At 36.2% G+C, this 18,613-nt stretch overlaps 1 protein-coding gene across 3 annotated transcripts; it reads right to left on the reverse strand.

The window, feature by feature from the left end:
- On the reverse strand, nt 1–15,240 carry rnf144ab (ring finger protein 144ab). Of its 3 annotated transcripts, none has more exons than XM_058756708.1 (9): nt 14,974–15,239; nt 8,147–8,233; nt 5,058–5,211; nt 4,441–4,545; nt 4,263–4,323; nt 3,495–3,705; nt 2,525–2,672; nt 2,167–2,256; nt 1–1,401 (listed from the first exon to the last, which is right to left on the reverse strand). In XM_058756708.1, the coding sequence occupies exons 3-9, from the start codon at nt 5,190–5,192 to the stop codon at nt 1,270–1,272; spliced, it is 882 nt and encodes a 293-aa protein (XP_058612691.1). In that variant the 5' UTR covers nt 5,193–5,211; nt 8,147–8,233; nt 14,974–15,239; the 3' UTR covers nt 1–1,269. The 3 variants fall into 3 exon arrangements, with proteins under 3 accessions (XP_058612691.1, XP_058612692.1, XP_058612693.1); XM_058756709.1 differs by lacking the exon at nt 8,147–8,233 and having other exon boundaries at nt 1–403; nt 1,248–1,401; nt 14,974–15,238; XM_058756710.1 differs by lacking the exons at nt 1–1,401; nt 8,147–8,233 and adding an exon at nt 1,485–1,633 and having other exon boundaries at nt 14,974–15,240.
- Nucleotides 15,241–18,613: the final 3,373 nt, after the last annotated feature.

Raw genomic sequence — 18,613 nt, forward strand, 5'->3', positions numbered from 1 at the left:
TGCATTGCAGCATAATATATTTAAACGTGAAAAACATGTACATGTAAATACACATTATATACAGTTAGCTACAAAGTGTTTCAGACACACACACACACAAAAACAAATTAAAGGCGTACTGTATTTGACAAAGAACAAGAACAAAAACTAGGTGTACCCTAGTCGTCAACCAATTATTAATGTGCTAGACAGTGAACATGTGGGCTTACACATCATGTTTGGCAAATTGTTCCCAAAAGTATTACTCCAAAAAATAAATTAGTTAAATAAATACACAACTCCTAGAGTGACCTGAAAAGTAAGAAGTTAAGCCTCACTGGCCTGATTACTCTGACCTAAATTGGCAGGCACATGGTAATGCAGGTTGCATTTGCATCTTCAACAGGTTGTGGATAACACTCTTCTGGGTTGGAAACACAAACAAAAGCCAACATGTGTGTTATGTCAACAAAATGTATCTGTAGATGACATCATTTACAATGTGTATAAAATATTAGCTTACTTTAAATGATACGTTTGTGAAAGCTCGGTTATAATCAGTGATTGATGTGTGCCTGATACCAGGATAATAATAAAATCTCTTAGCAACACCCAAGCCTACAAGCTTCGAGAAGGCATCAGGTGACATGTCTGCTACGTCTATGGTGCGTGTACAGTATCGGAGAAGATTCAAATGGAAGAACAAGGTTTTACTGTCCTACTAAAGAGCGTATAGGAAGCATATAAAAGCAAGTGGTAGTCTGAGGCTCATTAGAGCCCCTTTGTGCGAGGTACGAAAGTGAAACTTCCTCGGCGACCAGCATGCATATGCAATTAAACTGAAACGAACTGGCTGAGATATTGAGGTTATGTGACTATGCTACAAGAAAATTATGAAAGCACTGCTAAGAAATGTTTTCCTGTCAAGTGTTTGTTATATCTCAGGATAAACAACATCAAAAAATAGCTTAGTTAACCTTAATACCACAAAGTGAAGAAACAGTGATGCTGAGAAAAGATACAAGACAATGTGTAACAAAAGGACAGAACAAAAGTGTTTGCTTCCAAACACTACAGATCTGTTTTAACTCCAATGGCTCATCCAATCAGCTTCTCTGCTCCTCCGTAACATCTTGCAATGCAAGTCAACATATTCAGAAGAGCAGTCTCACGAATAGATGAGTCTTTTACCAATGCACCTGGAAAGTGTGCTCAGGAGAACAAGACGGGATTGCAGCCGATCCTCTATCAAATGAGTGGAAAATCACCTCCTGAAGCTGAAATGAAGTTCTAGGTGGGAAGAGGGTCGTCGTCACCACGTTTACACTTGCACTTGCAGCAAAGCACGAAAGGAGTGGCCAGCAAAAGGAAAGGGGAGGCCACTAGTAACAGCAGACCGAAGCCAGCAAAAATCCCAACAACCTGAGCACAGAGGTGACAGAACCAGGGAGAAAAGAGTGCAATTGTTAAGAAAAAATAAATAAATAAAAAAAAAACCAGCAAAAGAGTAGGATAAATTACCTGCTGTTTATAAACTAGTATAGATCAGATACTATAGGTATTCTGTGATGCTTTGACAAGTCAAGTCAGATGACATTCAGCCACAGGGGGGCAGTAATGGTTTTGCGATAGTTTCTTCGTGTCTGTCCTAGTGCTACTTGTTGGGATTCAGTAAAGAGATAAAGAGTAAAAAGATGATAAAACTCTCCATTTCCAGTTTTGAAAGAACTTTCAACAAGCAAACATGCTATATATAATTTATATTTATATTATATAATAAATAAATGAATACAAATTTTATTGTATTATTTTTGAATAGCCTATTAGTTTGTAGTACTGAATAGTCAAATTGATGTTTTTTTTCACAAAAAATATCAATGTGGTTTTATTAACATTCCTCCTATGGTGCTTTTGAGGATAAGCCACCTCTCTGTCTCTTTTTATTACCGATATAATAAAGTAACAACAAAGCTCCAATCTCCCAGCACTGTAAAGTACGCCATTAACAAGTGTGACGTAAGCCACTCTTGTAATAATAAACACATAATATCTCCCTACTGTTGAAAAATAAATCATTCCCTGATGGCTTTTATAAAATGGGGGTTATTTCAGGTGAATTGTGTGGGTCAGCTTGAATTTAGCACTTCAGATCTGCAGTCTAGAAGGATATGCTCATGTGGTACATACCTGTGTCCGATGCCAGATGACGGAGGCTCTGGAATGACCCAGTTTGTTCCGGCAGGGTCCTTTATCATAGTGGATCAGTAAAAAGTCATCCTGAGGAGGCGAAGATGAATATGAGTTACATGGAGAAGCAGCACTTAGAAACTCCCACAACATATTGGTCTAACACTTGGTTAACTGTACTGAGGGAATAAGACATGTAATCGGACATCCCAATAAAATTTATGCTTTTACAATAAATATAAATATATATATATATATATATATATATATATATATATATATATATATATATATATATATATATCTTTAAATAATAACAAAAACTAGTTAAACAGGTTATACTGTATGAACATCTTACGTCTAATGACTCCAGGCAGTACCAGCAGAAGGCGTGCTTGCAGTTCTTACACATCATCTGGGCACAGCCTTCATCTCTTTCAATGTAAACTTTACATTTAGGACAGCGTTTGATTGGAGCCTCGTCCTCCTCACTCTTGAGGTTGGAGCTGAAAGTGGAGAGATGAACATGCAACAGAACAGGTCACGAATATCATGTTTTCATCAAGGCTATTTGAATACCTCTGACATTGAATTGTTAGGTTCGGAAAAATTATTTTACCTAATGTTATGAAATATGATAACTAAAATTTCAACTTGCTAACATGTGTTAAATGTGTATTTAAACAATACAGTTCAAAGGTTTGTGGTCGGTAAGAAAGTCTCATATGCTCATCAAGGCTACATTTATTTGATCAAGAATTCAGTAAAACTGTCAAACTGGTGAAATATTATTTCAATTTAAAATTCCATTTTAATATATTTTCAAATGTAATTTATTCCTGTTACAGCAAAACTGAATTTTCAGCAGCCATTACTCTAGTCTTCAGTGTCACATGATCCTTCAGAAATTCTAATACGCCGATTTGCCGCTTAAGAAACATTTCTGATCATCAGTGCTGAAAAAAAAAAAAAAAAAAAACCTTGCGGAATTCTTTAATCAATAGAAAGTTTAAGAACAGCATGCATTTGAAATAGAAATCATTTGAAATGTAATTAAACTGAATCCAAACAGAAACGTTAATAAAATGAATACCAGTCATGTTTCTGAAAAATGTATGCATACTTCGTTGTAAAACAGAGGGATACTTCAATATTATCTGTATACTGAACTTTAAATAGGTGAGAGAACCCTATTAAAAGAATTTGAAAGAAAGACAAGGCATTAATTTTATTTTTTACAAAATAAGGTGCACCCATAGAAGCAAGATTCCTGCTGTGAATGCTACATGATTTGATGCTGAGGATTTAAAGTACACTAGTGAAAGTACCCGTTTTCTCCCGGCAGGAAGGTGGTAATTGGCAGGCTCTCCTGACATGCCTGGCCGCTGTGGCAGTCTGCCCTGCAGGCGGAGCAGAAACGCAGACTGCACTGAGGGCACTGCACCGGCTGCGGCAGCTGCACCTCCGATTCATTCAGCTGGCACACAGCTTGGCATGAGGACGATGGGCACCAGGTCCGACAAGGATCCAGAAGCACCTCTGCAAGGAAAAACAAACAGCGTATTTGAAATTATGACCATTTGATTTGATCTACCACGACTTCAGACATCTACATTTTGACATTTGGAATCAAATTTTGTTTTGAGATAAAAGAGGCTGATGTATGAACACAGTCTTTTTGACTGGGGAGGAAGTTCTTACATCATACAGACTAAGAGTAAGCTGCAAAAAAGCTCATTCCGAATGAAACATTTAACAATGTCCTGATCACTTTATGTTGCACAATTCTGTGTAAAAATGTTTTATGAATGTCAAATTTTGATGCAGGCTTTTCAAAGAGGCTGTTGTTGAAAGATACACACACACACATATACATATACATATATTTTAGACATGACAAAACTCACAGTCCTATATTTTAGAGGAACAAAGTGTTATTAATTCTAAATACAATGCATTTCTTAAAGGCACAGTGGCAAAAAAAAAAAACACTCAAAACAGACTTATGTCGAGGGGGGGTCATAAAAATAATTGAAAATGGGGTTAAAAAGCTAAACTATATTAATGCACTTCATGAATCTCTCAGGAAAACTCACCTCGCTCAAACTGGAGTCTCTTATAACGTTGCATGACTTCGCTAGCCACCATAAACTCAATCTACACCAGAGAAAGAGTATATGAGCAAAACAGGTGTAAGCGACTGTCTTAGCACTTTGAATATAGCACAATTATTTCTAGTCTCTGGCAAAAATGACAAATTTTAAGTGAGTTTACCTCGTTTTCCAGCAAATGTCCCCGTTTTGGGCAGGTAGAGTCTGGACAGCTAATAGCCGTTTCAAGGCCCTCTTTAATGAGGAGTTCAACATATTGCTTCAAACACTGTAAGAGACAGATTCTTATTTTTTTTAATCTTTGAAAAAATAATGAGACAACTGCTGCCTATGGTTATGTTTCCACCCACAAACGCTCTGTTCATTGTAGTCAAGCCAACATCAGACCGTCACAGCATTCTGCTGAGACAACATTCAAGAGCTGCTTGTAGAGAACAGGCCAGTTTGGCCAATATCAAGATTCAAGAAACTAATACATGGCAAAAACAACTGTCAAAGCATTAGTATAGAATTATATGTACGCATACTCAATTATATATTCTATATCTAGAATAATACAAAAAAAAAAAAAACTGTATCCATCTATCTGATGAAAAATAGGACTCAACAGGTCGCAAACAGTATTTAGAGGCATATGAGTACCAGTTCCTGTATATTTAGCACAGTTACATTACTGCTGTATTCCCACTTGTGAAAAGGCTGTCTTACAATTTGTTTTGTTAGACTGGAATGCACACAGCTGAAAAACACACTAAAGTGGCCTCTGAAGACAGCCCTTACCAGACTGCAAAATATGCACTGGCACTGGGAGATGGTGGTCATCTGTTCCAGGGGAAACTCTCCCAGGCACAGTTTACAGGACAGAAGGGGAGCCAGGTCCACGTCCCAGCTGGGTTCGTAGCGAGAGCTGCTCATGGCACACGGATCTGGGACACTAAAAAGACACAAATAATCAAAATAGCTGAAGCAGTCAATAAATACAATATCATTTTATCTAAATAAATTAATACAGAACACTGCAAAATATAAATCAATCATTTTAAATGCAACAATTGAATTTAGACAACACTACCAGTGTAATTTTAGTACAATAATATACTACTACTACAGTATTTAATAATAATTTTCAATCACGGTTATATTTTCAGCTATAATTTTGTGCATTCATTATTAGTTTTTTTGTATATAACATTTATTTTTAATATTTCCACTAGCTTTAATTTGTTGTTATTTCTTCAAAATTATTTCAGTTAGTTGCCAAGGCAATTTGCTAAGTTTAACTCTTTAATTAATATTTATAGGCCTATTTTTTTTTACTTCAGCTTTATTTCAAGTACTGACAACATTTAATAATAGCCTAGTTTTCGTTTCAATTTAAAATAACACCTCTGATCGCAGCAATATAATGAACAGTAAGGAAAAGAAATATTAATTCTGACATTTGCTAAAAATCTCTGAAAACAGCATTTAAAAACAGCATTTTTAAAGATTAAAGGGATAGTTCACCCAAAAATTTTAATTCTGTCATTAATTACTCACCCTCATGTCGTTCCAAACCCATAAGACTTCCGTTCATCTTCGGAACACAAATTAATATATTTTTGATGGAATCTGAGAGCTCTCTGACCCTCCCATAGACAACAAGGATCCTTACACGATCAAGGTCCAGAAACCATAGCAAGTAGATCGGTAAAATAATCCATGTGACATTAGGGGTTCAACCGTAATTTTACGAAGCTACGAGGATACTTTTTGTGCACAAAAGAAAACAACAATTAGTCTCCACCTCCTCCACCCTGACGCCATTTTGGAGAGTATCCACTTTGTTTTCTTTAGTAATTAATGACAATTTTCATTTTTGGGTGGACTAACCCTTTAAATTTAAGTGAGCATTGACAACAAAGTCATTTTTGTAATGTGTAATTTAAAAGTAAAAATAATGGTGGTTGGCAGACATTTCCCCTTTAACTATGACCATGGATACAAACATTTGGGGTATCTCACTCCTTATCTATTAAAATGTTTGGTCTGCCACATGAGTTTTCCCTTCAGAGAGCTTCTGCTGTTTGCCAAGGGCTTGTCCAATCAGTCAATGGCAAGTATGTCAATATCCCTCAGTACTGCTGCCAGGCAACCCAAAGAAAACTAATGACTGTCTCTGCTGGAGAGCCCTACGGAACAGACTCCCTCAGAGAGTACGAGCAACACAGCGCTGCCTGCTAAAAACAAACAGACTTCTGCAAAACACACTATGCTTGAACTTTCAAAAGCACCTTCACAATATGCCACAGCAAAACTTTTGCACTAAAAAGTAATGTGATTCACCGCACCACCTCATCACGCACTACACACCATCACGTGCTGAAAGAATTAATTGTTGAGGAACATTCAGATGATCTAGTTAGTACGCTTCCCCACAGCAGATATCTGTGTAGGTGGAGACAGATGGAGACTCATGTGCTTGTGCCTGCAGTATCTCATTGTGTTGTGGTGGGAATAGTCGACAGCCCAAACAGCAAAGGGCTCTCAGCAGGCTGTGCGTCTCTCTGTTTGAGCCTCTCACCTCCGTCACACACCCACACAGCCTTAACCAGACACAGTAACTCAAATGTCATATGTAAAGCCACGTGAACGGGATGCGATTCTTCTGTTCTTTTTAGGATTGTCAGCTACATTCCTGGTGAGACCTTGAGTCAAAGCCAAGGCAGACTGAGACATCAACAGTGTTTTATGTCGGACTGATTGTATGATGTACATCTTAGGACAGTGCTGATGTAGTAATTACAGCTCTTTCTGACATCTTCACCTTGAAATGGTACCACACAAATGAAGAAAATGAAATTTTGTAGAATATATGGGGTCTCTATCATTGACGAGGCAGTGTTGATAGTGTGAAGGGAACGCAATTTAAGACTTCTTTCTCTGACAAACACACTGCATCAAACGTCACCACTTGCTGTGCACCTAATTGGTTCTTCATTAGACAGTTGTCATAAGAGCAGTTACACTGTAGAACTGCAAACCAAAATGTCTGATTCTGTCAGTACTTCATTGGATGCCCATACATCACTGCGGCAATTAAATGCCTCTAACTGTGAACGCAACAAATTATAAAAGACTGCAGAGTTTGCCCTACTATGAAAGAAATCTTTCAAAAATGACCAAAATTGGTCTCAAACATCAAAATGGTAGCCACATTCTTGCAGTATCCATTTTTCTCTTGACGTAAAAATGGGTGTGACCATTTGTAAATTCTATGGGTCTAGCTTCCGGTCTCATCCGCGTCCAACTATTTTTAGCTGTACAAAACAGTTTGTTTTGCTGCTTGATATTGAAAATTAGTGTGTCTTCTATTAATGCATTATCTTAATTATGAACACAATGGTTTGTAGTGCAAACAGTTTTACCGTTTACTGCACGTTGTTATTCTCCTCGTTATTTACCTATAGCGGCTAATGAACTGGAAGTATCACCCATAGGCTTACTTCCGCGTTGAAGAAAAAGGTAGTCTTAATACATCAAATCTCATCAGGAAAAACAATATTATAAAGGTATAATAAGGTTATCCAATGGCCAGACAAGTTCCAGCAACCTGTCACTCACATGAAGCAATCATCCATTGTAGTCACAATGGCCATTTTCTACAATCCAATAAATTCACAATGGATGAGTTCAAGTCCTGCCCTATATTTTTTTCTGATTTGATGAATGAAGTTAATCACCGATAAACGGGCCTCATTCATGAAACACGAGCAGAACAAATTTTTGTGTAAATTGTTTGTAAAGCTGTTCTGACGTAAATTTTTGGATTCATGAAAATGTTCATATTTTCAAAATGTTAGTTGGTACGAAAGAAACCTGCTCCTTACCACGTGTAAATGGTGTGTAAAACGTTCCGTTTTCTCCTGTGTTTTTCTCCTTCTCTATCTGGCTCAGAACAAGAACCACCTGAAGACCTGTAATGAGACATCACCCTCACAATGAGTCTCTTCACTGGGTTTGGCAAGAATTTCCCTGTTCTTTGTGAAAAAGTGCCAGTTCCCAAGTATGAATTCATCACATTTTGATGGTGTAATCTATAGATCGCTCCTGCTGACTATATCCAGTCTCTCATGAAGACTTCAGATAACCCAACACTTGTGAAGCGATGACGCCAACCCTTGAGAGAACTTCAGATGAAGCCGATTGAATAAACATACAAAACTGCTAAATTTTCCTTGCATTGTAATGATCACATCATGTAACCATTGCTTTAATTTGCTCATTGTTTCTGTATACATGACATTACTTAACTGCATGATTTGTATAGCCTAATTTTAAAATATTTCTGCCATATGAACATTACTTTGGAAACTCGGAATTTACTCTTATATTTACGAATGTTTCGTGAATGAGGCCCAATGTCTGTCAACTAAACAATATGCCTCTGAGAAAGCACTCTACCAAAGATCTAACCTCTCAAACAGCAGATTCAAATACAAACAACTAGAACAAATTATATTAAAAGGAACAAATTACCAGAAACAAAGATGTCCACCACACCCAAAATCAAAGGAAAAAAAAAAAAAAAATCGCAGGCATGAAAGAAGGCCTATAAACCTCCATTGTGCATTCATTTAGAAAACGACTAACCACATCTGGAGCTCTTCCTCCATGGGTCAGGAAGGGAAGGTCAGGAAATACCCTATGTATCTGGGTCACGCACAGTGGTTTGGCACAATGAACCCCTCATAGGGTCCAAGATGAGGACAAAGAGTGTCCAACAGTTTGGCAATGTAATTGAACTTTTCTATCTGCAGACGGAGGTTAATAGTCTGAACTAGCTGACAGCTGTTAAGCACATTTTCTTGTAGTGTATACACATTTAAAAGCGCTAACAGATTACTTAATAAAGAAACTGGTTTCGCTCAGTTTTGCAAAAAACTTTGGGTCTCCGGAGATGCCAATATAGCTTTCATTAAGCTTTTAGCACAAGTATGAGCAAAATTATATAATGATAAAGGTCTTATGTAAGATCTATTTTTAATCCATCTAGGTTAAAGCCAAATTAAGCTGTTCTCAATTGTCGCTCCAACTATCTCTTGCAAGCAGGGTGAAAACAGTTTGGCTATCAAGACCTTTGATAGAAAGATTAAAACACATTATCCTCCATTAATGAAGACAATGTAAGGATAAACTCAAAGCATCAGTACTTTTTATTAATGAAGACAATATAATGTTCTAGAAGTATTTTAAAAGCACATTTTACACTAACTCACTCAGTTTTCATATCAAACTTTTGAAAGGTGCTGAAACCATTTACAGCAACACTTTAAATAAGCCTCACAGTGCTCAGAACACACATGCTTTTGGCAGGTCTTCCAATTTGTGTCAGCAACAAAACTGAAATCCCTGAGCAACCTAATTGCTTAATTGGATTACATTACGAAGGAGGAGTATGCGAATACTTAAGCATAACTGTGCCAGTCAGACTACTGCTAAGAGAAAGGCAGTGACTGAGACAGAAAGAGTTTTTGCATTCACAGTAATTTGATAACGCCTTCAAAAAAAATAACACCTTTCATGAACTTTGCTGACATGAAACCTGGTTTCTGACAAAAAAAATATTGTATTTGGAGCAGTTTTCTAAAGTTCCCTCTGACTCACTATCATCTTGTTTAAATTTAAAGGAATTTTCTAATCTAGAGGGCTGTTCATGCAACCAAATTGAACAACTGAGTTGAATTTGAGAACTGAATCAGTCAGCTTCATGAATAAATCATTCAGACTGCTTTTGTGAACAGGATCAAACGATTCACTGAAATCTGAATCAAAAGAACCATTCATTTTTAGTGAATAATTATGGTATATCAGATATGACTTACAAAGACTTGATATATAGCAGACTAGTTAAATAAGTCACTTATATGTTGTTTTTATTCCCATTTTAAAGATTGGCAACACCAGTCCTTATTGATTTTTTATGTTTAGACCAACATGACAGTAAGTACATGCTGACAATCTTAATTTTCGGTGAACAGTTTATCGCTTTAAATTGTTAAATAGTGTATAAAATAATAGTTAATGATAAAATGATAAAAGGTTTTGGACAAAACAGAATCTTCCTGCTGTCTATTCCGACATGGCCACACTGAGGAAAAAAGATTCACAAAACATGCACATATCTCCTCATTTAGAACAGTGTGGTCTGAAATAAACTCTGCAAGGCAGTGTGCAGGTCAGTCAGAGGGAGCCGACAGTGTTCCTGCCAAGCACAGGATGTGAGCTCTGCCCAAGGAAACAGCAACATTTCCTGTTTTTGCCATACGTATGCCAGCATATGTATGACTAGGAGCCCAGACTTATGCTCTGCATGACTAATAACTGGTGTAACAGTACAAGTACATGCAAAATAAGTTTTGGTTTGTATGCCAAAAAAGCTTATACACCAATATGTGCAAAATTATGATATATAAATCAAACCTAAATAATATTTTTTTCTCTTAATTTGCAGAAAGTTCAGAATTTCTCTCAAAAGATTAAGGGAATTATAGTGTTGACACTGAAAGGAAATCTTGATCAAAATATGCAGACACCAACAGCCATGCATTATTCAAATAATAAAATTTTGTTTATACCACAGTGTAATTGAATCATTTAATGAGAAGATGTGGGTAATAAGATCATGTCAGATAGAAGTCTAATCTCACAAACAAGGATTTGAGATCATTAGCAAGAGTTAGTAAAGTGACAAATCGCACTGTGCACCAGAAATCAACCAGATGAATCTCTAGAGGGCTTGTTCCATTTCAGTGTAGACAACATCACCTAAAGAGGATTTAACAGATTATGTGAATGGCTGGGATCAAAGGATTTGTAGCAGTTCAAAACGCACAGCCATCATCTCTCATTCAACAATGTCTGAGGAATAGAGAAATATGTAGGAGAGTTTGTTCTTTGTGTATTCTCATAAGCGCCTAAATCAATACTTGATATGCTTCCAGAGGTTTTGAAAGTAGGTTGCTTTTTTTACGTTTTGGTGAATTTGTAATCTCTGTTTTGAAGTCACTGGCCTGTATCCTCATTAACTCGGAGATTAACCTACTTCATTGGGATTCCTTCTACTGATCTGTTCACTTCAGATCCAGTGCCATTCATTGTTCTTTTGATGTCTGGAATCATTTTTTAAATTAATATTTGATTTTAGCAGAAAATCCACAATTCTGTGGCATGACCTCACAGTGAACCCATGATATCTAGACCATGTACTTAGAAGCTGTACCTGTACTGTTCTTCACCGTACTGTATCTAGGACATGGGGTTTGTGAAGAAGCTAAAATCACGAGTGAGCTTCATTAAATCATAAAAACGTACACTATAAATAATAATAAAAAAAAAACCCCACTAAAAATTTTTATATTTCATTTGCTTAACAAGGTCATGTGACTTAATTAAAATCAGAGAACCATGAACATGTGAATGTGTTGTTGAATTATCACATAAATATTATGCAATGGGGATCAAACATAAGGCCTGTGAAGGAGTACAATCTGCTGATTTGCAGAAAAAAAAAAAAAAAATTACAATTAAATGACACTAAATAAAACACTCTAGTACATTTTGCATATTTGTATGATATATTCATAACATTCTACTTTTAGCCATCATTTACTTTTAGGATGGATAATAAAAATTGTGTTGCACGTTACAGCTCACATCTTAAAGAGGCAAATGAACCTCTTTAAAGGTTTGTTTTAAAGGACCACTGGGCAACAGTCCAGTTCTTCTTCTCCTTAGCCCAGGTAAGATGCCTCTGACGTTGTCTGTGGTTCAGGAGTGGCTTAACAAGAGGAATACGACAACTGTAGCCAAATTCCTTGACACGTCTGTGTGTGGTGGCTCTTGATGCCTTGACCCCAGCCTCAGTCCATTCCTTGTGAATTTCACCCAAATTCTTGAATCGATTTTGCTTGACAATCCTCATAAGGCTGTGGTTCTCTCGGTTGGTTGTGCATCTTTTTCTTCCACACTTTTTCCTTCCACTCAACTTTCTGTTAACATGCTTGGATACAGCACTCTGTGAACAGCCAGCTTCTTTGGCAATGAATGTTTGTGGTTTACCCTCCTTGTGAAGGGTGTCAATGATTGTTTTCTGGACAACTGTCAGATCAGCAGTCTTCCCCTTGATTGTGTAGCCTAGTGAACCAAACTGAGAGACCATTTTGAAGGCTCAGGAAACCTTTGCAGGTGTTTTGAGTTGATTAGCAGATTGGCATGTCACCATATTCTACTTTGTTGAGAAAGTGAATTGGTGGGTTTTTGTTAAATGTGAGCCAAAATCATCACAATTAAAAGAACCAAAGACTTAAACTACTTCAGTCTGTGTGCATTGAATTTATTAAATACACGAGTTTCACAATTTGAGTTGAATTACTGAAATAAATGAACTTTTCCACGACATTCTAATTTATTGAGATGCACCTGTAAATGGTCATTTGATTGTGTCAAAGTTTGACTGTGAAGGTCTGTAGTCTCGGATTTAATCATACATTCAAACAGTTTAATGTGGTATATTAGCAAATATAATACATAATGTCCGGTCCTACCCATAAATGCCCTAAATGATCTGACATCCCTGATGTGGGCTGATATTATGCTCCACTAGACATCAATACACCTCTCATTCTGTAAAGTTGGTGATCAGCATGCAGTGAGTCACCTCAGCCTCTTGTCCTCACTACACTGAAGAGATGCTATACAGCTCCCTGATCACAGGTCTGCAAATTCATAAAGAACACATTAGTAGGCTAATTTATTTGGTCTGGCCTCAATAACAATTCATCTACCGGTGCTGAGACATTAAAAAAATCCTTGACGTAATAGTTAAAGTTTTTGTATGTATAGAGCAGGAAGACTGAAAGCTGGCAAGCACAGTTTGTTCCGGACATGGGAAGTCCCTGTGCATTTCATGAAAGGGACATTCAGAGCTGACCAGCTGTACTACGGCAGACACTAATACCCCTCTTTCATGCTCAGTCCTCTTCTGCAACGTCACACTCGGCTCAATCATCTTCCACTCTCTTTATATTTATGTCTGAACATTCCAATTTAGGTTAAAGGCACCAATCTTCATGTCTCCAATCACTTTTAACAGGTTAGACTTATTCCTGTCAAAGAGCAGTTAACTTCATAAGTAATTAATTTCATAACTCATAATTGGCTGCCAATCAAAAGATATATATATCTAGAGTTCAATACTCGAATCAAGCGTGATCTGGGTCACTCTCAGATTGACCACAGAAAATGCCAAGGCTGTGGCTGTTAGTCGAGTCAAACTAAGCTGAGAGGCTTTGCAGGAGTCTGCATGAACAAGGCACATGTCCAGCTCGGCCATGCTCGTCTACAACGCACTGAGGAATGGAAGAAAATATTGTCAGATTTTGTGCAAGCTAGATGCGAACCACACTTTTGGTTAAAGGTAGGGTTATTATCATTAACTAAGACCAAAACTATTTAAAACGTTTTTGTTAATTGAAATAAAGCCTAAATCATATAAAATATAAAAATTTGAAAATATTGGAAAAAACTAAATAAATGAAAATTGAATGAAATGTTGCCAGTTGACAACTAAAAGAAATAAGCTTAAGTTTAAGTTAAAGTTACTAACTAAAAATAAATAAAAAATGAAAACTAAACCTGAAATAAAAATACATCAAACCTATAGAGTTATATTTCAAAACAAATCTAAAACCAATAAAAATGACAAAGCTAATTAATAAAAATTAAAACAAAATTAAAAACTGAAAATACAAAAATAAAATCTAATTTCAAATATTAATACACTATAAAAGCATATATATAATACTAAAATAGAGGCATGCAAACTACCATTTTGACTGATTTTTTTTTAAAACATCAAACTAAGAGAAGAAGAAAAAAAACAACAGAAAAAAGAACTATAGAATTAGTTAATAAATAACTAGGCCTATATACTGTATATAGGTTGGTTGTTATAGTCAAAGTCAGTTTGTTAAAAATGCTTTTAATGTTTTTATTTTTTAAATGATTTCCTTTTGCATTAAACATCCTGAATAAACAACCAATGTTGGAAGTATATTTTTGCAATGAATAAACAGTAGACCGTCAGGCATAAACTATTAAGACCAACTCCCACAAACATGGTAAAAGGTCATGTTTTGACTGAGCTATATCCTGAGAAAGAGGGGCACACGAACTCATCTGTTTTCTGAGTGGTCTAGCTGCCAGTAAACAATACTAAAATTTCCTAAAAGTACATTTCTAAAGTAAAATAGCATCCATGTACATGTCACTGTTCTTATTACAGTACATTAAAGCCACTGGTGACCATATTTAGAGGGAAAGCCCTATAGGGAAACCTGTTGTTGTATGAGCAACCTCCTAAATGACACGTATAAAATATAATGGAGTTTCCCTGGATTATGTGAATCGGTTCAGCCTGACAACACGCTGAGATTTCCCAAACACCAGTGTACTCAGATAATAAATACAGCATATTAAGTGTTTCAAAGAGACAGCGTCAACAGCGGTTACATTTTCAAACACAACATGCAAGGTGGCATGCAACCAAAACAAATCACTGCTGTCATATCGGAATGGTTCGACCTAACGATGAATACGCCGCTCTACTCATTGTAATAATAACAACAACAATAATAATAATACATAAATCGCTTACCTTAGGATGAATCTATTAGTTGTCAATCCGTTATAAGAATATCAACAGCTCCATGCACAACTAGGCACAATATATTCCTATTCGTCCACATTTGTCACCGATAAAAAATAAATAAAAAACCATAGCTCACAGAAATAGGCTAATATACTAAAGAAGCGCTTTCTGCCCTAATTAACATCAGCTGGTCGAACTGGTCGCTGCGTCTCTCTGGAGAGGCGCCATTTGACTGCGCATGGAGGCGCGCGGTTGCTGAGACGCGACGCTCGCGGGCGCCCACTGCTGACGCGACGCGGACAGTGCAGTCGGTGTACAGCAGACAAGCGGGAACTGCCATCTGCTGGTGTTTGTCAGCAGCATCGCGCACAGAGCTGTCCTAATTTGACCTGTGCATGAGGCATTATAACGGCACCAAAATTAATTGTGCAGTAAATACATATTATGTAAATAATTAAAGTTACAATTCATCCAAAATGTAAAAAAACTGTCTTATTGTAGAACATCTGTCTATTTATTACTAAAAAGACTTTGAGTGGAGTTTGATCCAGGTCATATTGAAATTGCATTGACTGAATGTATAAAAAGTATGAGACAAAACCCCTACTGTTTTAGAATTAATAATAAATAAATAAATAAATTAATTAATTAATAAATTAGTGCTGTCAAACGATTAATCGCATTCAAAATAAAAGTTTTTGTTTAAATAATACATGTGTGTGTAGCCGACTGTGTATATTTATTATGTAGCCTATATATAAATACACATACATGCATGTATACATTTAAGAAAATATGTTATGTTTATATATTAAATATATTTACAAACGATGTAAATTAAATGAATATACATATATGTATGTAAATACATGTAAATATTTTCAAAATATATACATGCATGTGTGTATTTATATATGCATAATAAATATACACAGTCTGCACACATATATTATGTAAACAAAAACTTTTATTTTGGATTTGATTAATCGCGATTAATCGTTTGACAGCACTAAAGCAAACAAAAAACAAACAAACAAACAAACAAACAAAAAAATACACAATGTCAGCACTGAATTTAATGTGAGCTGAAATAAACTATGTAATTTTGTATGTAAATATGAAATGTTATAGTTTTATCTGTTTCTTTAGTTATGGACACGTCCAATTCCAGAAGTTCATCGTTGATATATGATGCTCATATTAAACCTGTGCTGAATTACATCATGCCTTCTTCATTATTTATTCATTTATTTATGCTGCTTATAAAAATACTTTATGTATAGGTTTTATTCAAAATATGAATTATTACATGTTTAATCCAAATAAGCTTTACATAAAAAAAAATGTTCATGCTTGTTCACTGAACCATAAACAATTAAACAATTATTGCACATGCACTTGTGAATCAGTCCTTAAGTCACTTACAGTTTGCAGGCAGTCACCAATTAAGGCCACAGTTAAGAAAAGAAACCCTTTTACTAAGTCTTAAATATACAGTATTTTTAATGCTTCTATGCTTGTGTCTTGTCAGTACCATTGCGGGCCACTAGGTGTCAGTGTGAGGCTTATAAGCTGACAATACCGCATATGGCAACGTCACAAAAGATTTAATTCATGCTGCAGTAAAGAAGTGCACTTGTCTGCACCGCGGAACGTGTCAGGACATGTTACAGCATGTTATTTTTCAAGATGTTGGTTGATTTGGAACTCTGCGAAATAATCTACATGTTAATCCGATGTTTGGAAACGATATCCTGCAAAGCATTAATTCTGTTATTTGCAGGATAGTGCTGAAGACAGAATCTAATTACACACTATGTAATTATGAATGCATTCAATTTTAATGCAAACTAATTGATAATGTGATTATAGAATGTCGAACTGGATAAATCTAAAAGTATTTACCATATAAAGGCATTTTTTCTTTTTTTTAATATCAAACAGAGATATACAGATTTACTAAACATCTGTGAAATAACATTTTGTGACACATGTAAAATAACCTAAACATCTAAATACTTTCATTTATTATTATTGGGTATATTCACAGTTACTGACAAGACAGCAGTGGAAGAAATGAGCTGTTAGGAGAGAGAAAATATAAAGCGTGCAGCTTTCTTAGTGAAAAATGTTGGAAAGCACAGCAGGTCAGATATTGCCTTGTGGTTTGGTGTTTACCTTTGCACTCCATGTAGCCCAGGGCCAAGTCACTATGGCAACTTCCTTGCACCAGGAAGGGAATAATTGCAGTTCGGAATTCCAAATGGATGGTGTGCCTTGTTGAAGGTGATAGTTTTGTGCCTCTCATTCAGATACTGCAATCTGTCGGACTAAGGAAAACAGTCACATATCGACCTGGTTCCAACGGTGGGTTTCTGTGTTCATGTGTTGCAAATCAGTGGATTTGCAGCACTGAAAGCTGCCATGTTTTATGTCACGAGAAGACACATATGGGATTTAGTTCATTAGTCCAAGTCATATATCATTTTTTAAGTTGCTGCATTTTCCCTCTTTGGCTCCAGTATGGCTTGGAGATAAATTCTCATCTTTTTTAATGTTTCTGCTATGAAGGATCACTTTAATCTGTCAGCTTTTTTTCCTGCTTGCATTTGGGTGGTGTCTTCTGAAGGAAATGTTAAATTGCATGTGATAAAGCTGTGAAAAGCACAGGCTCAATATCACAGAAATCCACTTCCAAAAACAGTAAGTGTGAAAGATTACAGATGTTTGAAGCTGTTCTAGAAAATTGTTTGGCGAATGTTTGTGGGTGAGACCAGTCGTTTCAACAGAGATCCACACGATCCAGAATTTTACATAAAGGTGCAGTCATATTTGTGAAATTACGTGGACAAAAAAGGTCCAATGTCTGTTGTCAATAGTGTAGTGATGTACGAAGCACAGCTCAAACAGAAGTCACTTTATAACCAAGCAGGTGTCTGTTATGCAGCGAATCTGTAAAATCTACAGATCCCACCACGGTTTTCACATTCTTGGTCATGCGAATTTTCCATTATTGGCAAACAGAAAGCTGCTTGGTTTGATGGTGATTCTGTGTGAGCTGTGCTTTATATTGCTACACTATACACTATACTGTCAAAAACAGCTGACATTTTTTGCCCGTGAATGCATTTTACAGGACAGTGGATAACTTTATCAAATCAAGTCAAGCCACCTTTATTTCTATAGCGCTTTATGCAATTCAGATTCTCAAAGCAGTTTCACAGAGATAAACAGGCAGTAGAAGAATCAATTATAGAAACTCAGCAATGGAGTCAGTTCAGTTTCTGCACTATACAAAAGGCAGCAACATTGTTATTCAGTTCGAGTTTATTGTTGATTCAATTCAGTTCAATACCAGTGTCAATGTTGCAAGATGCTATTCAGCTGTAAAGCAGCTGGAAGAAAAGGAAGAGTTGTAGTCTGTTCAGCAGACTTCTCATCCTTTGCCATTTTCCGTTTGAAAATCTTTGCATAGGTCTTCCTCATTTACCTCAGTCTCATTTTTCTAGTATTATTATTGTTAATAAATTTGGACTACAATTGACAACAGAATTAGTGCCAGTTGTGTTTGTACGAAACGACAGAAAGTGAGAGTGTAGTCTATTTATTCGCCTACATGGCTCTCTTTAATATGCTCCATCTTTAG

Source organism: Onychostoma macrolepis, chromosome 20 (genome assembly GCF_012432095.1).
Source record: "Onychostoma macrolepis isolate SWU-2019 chromosome 20, ASM1243209v1, whole genome shotgun sequence".
Lineage (NCBI taxonomy): Eukaryota > Metazoa > Chordata > Actinopteri > Cypriniformes > Cyprinidae > Onychostoma > Onychostoma macrolepis.

Coding starts and splice junctions, on each gene's coding strand:
- rnf144ab (XM_058756708.1), bottom strand. CDS start 5,192: ATGAGCAGCTCTCGCTACGAACCCAGCTGGGACGTGGACCTGGCTCCC. Junction 3,706..4,262: donor GAGACTCCAGTTTGAGCGAG/GTGAGTTTTCCT, acceptor TTTTCCTTGCAG/AGGTGCTTCTGGATCCTTGT. Junction 1,402..2,166: donor TCATCTGGCATCGGACACAG/GTATGTACCACA, acceptor CTCTGTGCTCAG/GTTGTTGGGATTTTTGCTGG.